Source organism: Atta cephalotes (assembly GCF_000143395.1).
Source record: "Atta cephalotes unplaced genomic scaffold scaffold00016, whole genome shotgun sequence".
NCBI lineage: Eukaryota > Metazoa > Arthropoda > Insecta > Hymenoptera > Formicidae > Atta > Atta cephalotes.
Window position 1 is genome coordinate 1,321,014 of NW_012130080.1, and position 7,535 is coordinate 1,328,548.

Genomic DNA, 7,535 nt, shown 5'->3' on the forward strand with positions numbered 1-7,535 from the left:
TATATATATATATATATATATATATATATATATATATACACACACACACACACACACACACACACACACACACATATATAATAAATGTATATAATATATATAATAATATACAAATGTTTATATATATGTATATGCATTGCTAGAGTCTTAAATCTTAACAAAAAGTTAATTTAATTTATTGTGACCTGATATCGGCTCGACAATTTCGTACGAAGAAGGTTTTATCTGTTAATGTAGTAAGATTCCTCCAGGGACTGACCGCACTAGTAGTTTTTCCGAAGGGTCACTACGTGAAACGAACAACCAGTAAATTGACGAATCATGTAACAAAGTCCTTTTCCTAGGAAATTGCGCTTTGCACGGAGAAGTGTCCTTTGCCGAAAGAAATGTCCAATTTTGAGGTCGTTTTTGTAAAAATTTCGTGTCTTTTCTTTTCAAGATTAAATTTCTCGAACTGTACAGTAGACGCTTTAAACGGAGATCAAACGTTCTTTGTAACAGATAAATGAATAAATGTTGCGACAACGGAGAAAAGGGGCAAAAGAAATGTAAATTATAATATTAAGAAGATGCCGCGATATTGTTTTACGGAAGAAAAAAATATCTTTTTCAATATTTCACGTAATTTCTTAAATATCAAAAGAACAATGATAATCCAATCCCTTGAGTTAATTATTTTGTGTATTTTTAATTTCCAAAATATGAATCAATCCATTTCTGTGATTGATTTCAAAATGAATAATATTTATATTAATGTATGCACATATTTAGTTAATAATAAATTAAATTTTGGAGTCAAATTTAATACATTTTCTTGAGTCACATTGTTTAATTCCATTGTTTAGTTAAATTAACGATATATTGAATACGAGCAGTGGTATTAAGTATGACTCACGTGATAAATCGTCAATTGTTTTACAAGAAAATAATTCGATTTTGTCTTCGAAAATAATTAAAGAATTCAATAAAAAGTGAAATAAAACTCAAAAATTATTCTTTTACAAGTGTCGGATAAAAAATGTATAGAGAACGGTGTATAAATGTATAAGCGCGGTATCGAAAGATTATCGAATAAAATATATAAGTACATATATTTATATATAAAATATGTAGATACATATATTTATTATATAACACTTGTTAATTGCATGAAGGAGGTGTATTGAAACTGAATTCTCAAAAGTCTGGCATAATAATAGTTGATTTAACTTAATGTATGGAAAGTTAAGAAATAGAAATGATATAGTAAAAGAAAAAGGCGAGGCAGCCAACGAGACAACGAGGATTGCGTGCTCAACTATTCTAACTATGTGACTGGCGGAATTTGCTTGCACATTGTTTTCTGCTGAGTATAAATTTTCACGAGTGGTGGCATAATAGAATTGTATCAAAAGTTCTATTGCAACGATCGATAAATTACAACTTTGTTGGATAATAACGAGAGCATCGTTTTAATAATCGCGATATGAACTCGGATATAAAGTTATTCATTATTTAACTACACAAATCTATTTTAAAATATTAAACAAAATTATATTAATACATGAAATGCAATTTATTCGTGCGATCATTCACGTTAATCAATTCATGTCGAGCTATCTAAAATATTGACACGGTGCTCTGCGCACGACGGTTGAATCAATGACATGCTGGCGTAAAAGTGAACATTGGAGCGCGATAAAAGTTTCGATAATCAAAATAAATGACGATTTCGAGAATATAATATGAATTATGAAAAAAATCAAATTAATCAATAAATTTAATTTATACGATTAATTGTAAATTTTATAAACTTATTCTTTTACGTTTGTTTTTACATTGCATTCTTAAGTCTTCTTTCATATTGATCAAAATTCGGAAATAAAAAATGAATAATAATTATTTTATGTGTATATCTTTTAATTTTGTGGATACACAATTTGATATGTTTACATGCCATTAAATAAGATACGAACCTATCACGGTCAATTGAATTCTGGAGTTTCTAGTTGGATTTGTGGTAAAATCCACTCGGCATCTGAATTCACCTTCGTCTTGTTCCTGTATGTGGTTAACGCTCAAAGTTGCGGGCTCCGTTGTCGTCCTGAATAATGCCCGATCGCCGAGATAGTCTTTATCTTGCCAATGCAACGGTTTTTCCGAGTGCTTGCCACGTAGATCATAACTGAAACAAATATTTCTTTTGCTTATTTCATATTTCTCTCTTGTTACAGAAAATGTAAAAGTTATGACAAAGAATGTAAAAAAATAGGTAAATACAATACAATTCAACTTCTATACAATAAAAACTCATTGTTAAAGCTTTCTGAAGCATGTAAGAATTTTTCAAATTTCTATATGGTCGGAACAATAAAAATAGTGCTGAACTTTGAAGATCTAGATTGCGAACCAATTTGTCGATTTCGAACAGAAATATCTATGAATATATTCATCAATTTAAAAATTATTTATATTCATCCTGAATTAATCGGGAAACACGATAGTGTCTTGTGTTAAGAGCGAACACAGCGATAAATTAAGCATTACATCAAATTTGATTAATCAGAATAAAAAGTTTATTTATTATTTGATGTATTTGCTATAATGATTATTTATTCAGGATGAATATAAATAGTTTTTGAATTGATGAACATATTTATAATATTCGATATCGACAAGTTTAATTGCGGACGAAGGATGAAAATTTCAATTGCCAACGGAGGATTAAATCTATATTCTATATTATTAAGAACATTTCATTTAAATGGATTATTTTTATTTCAGACTTCATTTCTTTCGCGTTTTTTTATTATAGGATTAAGACAAAATTTTGTCTTAAGAGAATCTTCTAATCTGGAGAAAGCGCATTGTATTTGCGATCTCATATATATAAGCGAAAATCGCTTCACGAATAACTCGTGCTTGGACATGACTGTTTTCATATGTGTATGTTGCTTTATGTTTTTTGTTATTCCGCGCCGAGAGTAACGCGGATCACGATGAAAAATAAAGTGAAACAAATGTGAAACTTCAGAACTAATGTCGCGACGGGATGAGAATTTCGTTAACTCTCCACTCTTTAATGCAGTGAACGCCTCGCGCATATTTGATGGTAGACGACGAAGTTGGATAATAAAGGACATATGACATAGTAGAAAGAGCATAATTTCACTAATTAATTTAATATGATATGAGCCCGCTTTTGTGAGATAAATTTCGCATTTAAAATTATTTTAACTTTATAGCTAACACTAAAAAGCTATAATACATTTAATTGAATACAAAAGTTCCGTCTCTCTGTTACATAAATTCTATTATATTAGTTCTATCGCTCTATCTATATGAGATATAATATCAGTAACAAATTTAATTTAAATATTTTTTATACAATCTTATAATTTTATGATCAAGACATACGTGATGAATTATATAAAGTTATCATATATGTGTCCAAATATTGTCAGAATCCATTAAACATTTTAAATCTTTATCTTATATTTTTTATATTATTTTTATTTCATTTTATTTTCGTCAAAAATAAATACTAGTTGAATAAGATTATTAATTCCACATTCGAATTTTACCGTTGACATATAAAGTGACGGATAAAAAAATCATGAATCCTACTCGAGGTTGATTAAAAATGTATCGGCCGGTCGTATTTCTCTTATTCACAATCAGACAATCGGTTTTACAAGGAAATTGTGCTTCCAGCCGTTTCCCGACGTTTCACCGCAGATCGCCCCGCAGTGCGATTCCTCCTTTGCATACCTCGCCCCTGAGACATTGGGTGAGCATCGAATTTGCGGAAATACCACGAGTGCCTCGTCTGGTACCAGATTTGGCCACGCGTAGAGTTGGAACGGTCCAAGAGGGGACGAGAGGCGGGTTGGCCAGGGAAGAGGATAGGAGCTCGCGAAGGGTTGTGCGGCGCGGTTAGAGCATCAGCGGGATGGATGCGGTGGAGGGTGTACATTCCTCCGGTGTATTACCGAAGCCGGTATACCCGGCAGCTGACGAAGCGTAATATCATGGCCGCGCGCGATTGTATGCCCGCATCCATATGCTGGATCGAAGGACCGAACAACAACGATTTTCTCCTCCTCCTCCTCTGTTGCTGCTCTGCTGGTATTTCGCGGCGCGCGTTTTCCCGCTAGTTGCATCAAAACACATATACGACGTAACACACGCACGCACATTCAGCAAGCTCACTCTGGTGAAGCCGGAGGAGTGGTAGATGAAAGTTAACTGAAACGAGAAAGTTGGCACTACGCACGCAATGTGCGCGAACCGGCGCGGCGATGTAGAGCGAGAAACTACCTCCTCCCGCACATGATCGCAAGCAGCGTCGGGGTCGAGAGGATCCAAACAACAGTCTGTTGAGAATAGACCAGCCGAAACGATTACTTATACAGCTCGGTACGCCACCGTGCCTGCAAATTGCACCGCACGTAGCATGTCGTTCGAAAGTTACGGAGCGCTGTGTTCTAAGGATGTATAAGCGGACCAAGGGATAGCATATATATTATTATTTTTGAATTTATCAAGAGTACTTATGTACACAACAGTTTTAGGTATATTGGCATTGAGTACAAGACTTTATATTGACGTTGAGTACCTCTCTGATGCTTCTTCGCATCTTTTAATACAAATAATATATTTATATTTCAAAGTAGAATTTTGTAAATATGATAACATATTATGTTATACATATATATATATATATATACACATATATATATATATATATATATATACATTTATTGTATATAAATATCCATATCTAAATAATATATAAATAATATATAAATTGTCTAAGAAAATTGTTTAGAAAAATATATTTATATCATAATTAAGTTATTTAAATTTTAAATTCATTTGGAGCTTATAAAAATATTTATGAAAACTATTGAGCAAATAATGTTAATTAATTAATAAACGATAACTATTATTCGAGTTGTAGCATTTTTTATTCATAAATTTGTGTCATACGTAAAGATAAATGCTTGATTAGAGATATTGCAACGCATTGCGATATCGTGTTAATGGCGTTGTACGTGATACAGCGAGGTATAACAGATTAGTGGTCGGATGTCCGTATCGGGACGTGGTTATGCCTGTCACAAGCCAGTGCGACCAATTATAGCGCAACATCTAGTGTTCTCCATCAGAATATACTATATAACGTTTCCAATTGTGCATGTACGCTGCAATTGTGCAAGAAAGTTGGCCGAGAGTTTGAGATCGGTCTCCCATATAAGCAAAACACAGAGAATCAGAAATTAGTGGTAAAGGAATAAACTCTACTCGCGTTTAAGCGAAATGGATTTCGCGTTGCTAAATACTTTTTTCTCTATATCCCACAAGTCTCGAATATCCATTCAAGAAGAAAACAATGACTTATCATCTTCGATCGCGTTCGAAATCGAGAGCTTGTGTATCTTCGTAATTTGAATTTCGTGGTGCTTAAAAATGAGACCGCACGTTGTAGCTTTGTTGATTATTGGATTGCCAGATATATATAGCCGTACGGTACACTTTGTACACTTCGGAATATGAAATTAGTATATTAATAGACGAGACACGATAGCCGCATAGCATGTGATTATAGGATACGAGAAAAAGAAATTAACGCCGAACGTTTTAACGACATGTCACGCACGATCATTTACCTGTGTAATAATTTATGTTGTATGGATTTATGTTTGTATTTTACATCCTCTATTTCTTCTTTGAATTTAAAATATAATTCTTTAAAACAGAGAGATCCAATATTAACTGTTTAAAACTGACGGTGGATCTACTGGCCTTAATTATAAATCTCTTTTTAAAAAATGTTAAACAATTCAATTTTTATGTTACATTTGCAAATTTGGATTATTTTTAAAATGTATAGTATTCATTCTTTTCTAAATGCAATCATATTTTGACTTCTGAAATTAATTAGTGCTTTTTAACATAAATGAAATGGATCTTACAGATTTTGCGTTAATACTATAATGTCACAGATTTTGACGTCAGCTCCGGAAGATTAGAAATAGAAATTTCATGTTTAATTTTTTATAACTCTAATTTTTATTATTTTAACAATTGTAAAAATATATTTAAAATCTTAAAATTGTAAGTAGAATTAACTTATTAATTGTAGAAAGTGTCTAATATGTTCTGTAACAACTTTTCAAAGGATTCTAACATTCCAAATTCGAATTAACAGTATGTTTTCTCAAGAATCACATATGATATTCTTTAGAACTGTAAGTTCTAAAGAATATCATATGTGATTTTCAGGAAGTCCGAAGTTTCGTGATGCGGCTTCGTGTGAAGTTTAAGCATTGCCAGGAAGCGCGTTACAAAAATGCGCGACTATTTAATGCGTATAAATTTACTATAGCGCGCTCAGAGCAAGAAGTTCCGATGGTGGAAAGTGGAGTCTGTTTGTGCGCGGCATTTCCGAAACTATCGTGAAAGTTTTGAGCTGACGTAGAAGATGGAAGGGGGATACAGTTCGCAATGGTACGGCAACGATGTTGGGCCGGGCCGAGGCTATAGTTCTGCGGCGCTTCGTCGTAAATTCCTACAAATGCTGTAACAGGTCGGCGGTGCTACGACGCTCGTTCATCGTTATTACGACGCACTACGTCGTTATGAATTTTATGATTCTACGCTATAAGTAATGTCAGAATTTATAATACGGCGCTTTGAAAGACGCTGCACGGCCTTTGCGAAATTCGCTCCAGCGAACAGCTAGAATTTTTTTTCGGATTGTACAGTAAATTACTGATGAAAAGATTGCGCCTACTTGTGCCATTCAACGTTAATGAGAAGCTTCATCCATTCGAGCCGTTCGGACTTTCTGTTACTTACAAAATGTAACAATGCGCGCGTTTATTAATTTACAAATACATTTTAAATTTCTATATACAAATTTACCGTTAAAAATAAAAATAATATTAATTAAGATATAATTAAATAAAGAATATTAAACTTGTCTACATGTTGTATATAATTTATCATATTCATAACATTAGATTAGATGCTCCTTTTTGCTTACATGAGATATAAAATAAATATTAGAGAATTCATCATCTTTATTCAATTTTAGTAAGATAGCAAAAAATAATTATTACTTTAAAGAGACTCAATTAGATCCGTTCGTACATTTTTAAGAAAATATGCATCAATAATTGCGCAGCTGAGCTGGAATATCCATTGAATAAGATAAGGTAATCCGTTCTCATTGGAAATTACATCTCTCCCACGTATAAATCGTATTATTAGCTTACAATACGACGTACACATATCCTGGTACGTCGCGATCCGGCAAGGGCAGTTCCGTCAAAGCCGCTTGATCCCATCCGGGGGTATTAAACGGAAATCGTCGACAGATGCGTCCGGCCGGTTAGATCGCAGACTCGCGCGCGGATTAATAACCGAAGATCCCCCGAGTTAATTAGTGCTCCGGCTTAATACGAAATGCCACCCTGGCACGTGTCGCGATAACTCGCGACTCTCGGGTCGCCGCGCCAGGTCGGAAGTCCGTTTCCTCTCTCTCTCTC

General features: G+C 33.5%; 1 protein-coding gene across 1 annotated transcript in view; it reads right to left on the bottom strand.

The window, feature by feature from the left end:
* Window positions 1-7,535, bottom strand: part of LOC105618395 (hemicentin-2-like) — a 131,729-nt gene that overhangs the window by 62,489 nt on the left and 61,705 nt on the right. The window contains exon 3 of the mRNA XM_012199938.1: window positions 1,956-2,164. Within this exon, the coding sequence (XP_012055328.1) occupies window positions 1,956-2,164 (209 nt within the window). The remainder of the gene's footprint in view (window positions 1-1,955; window positions 2,165-7,535) is intronic.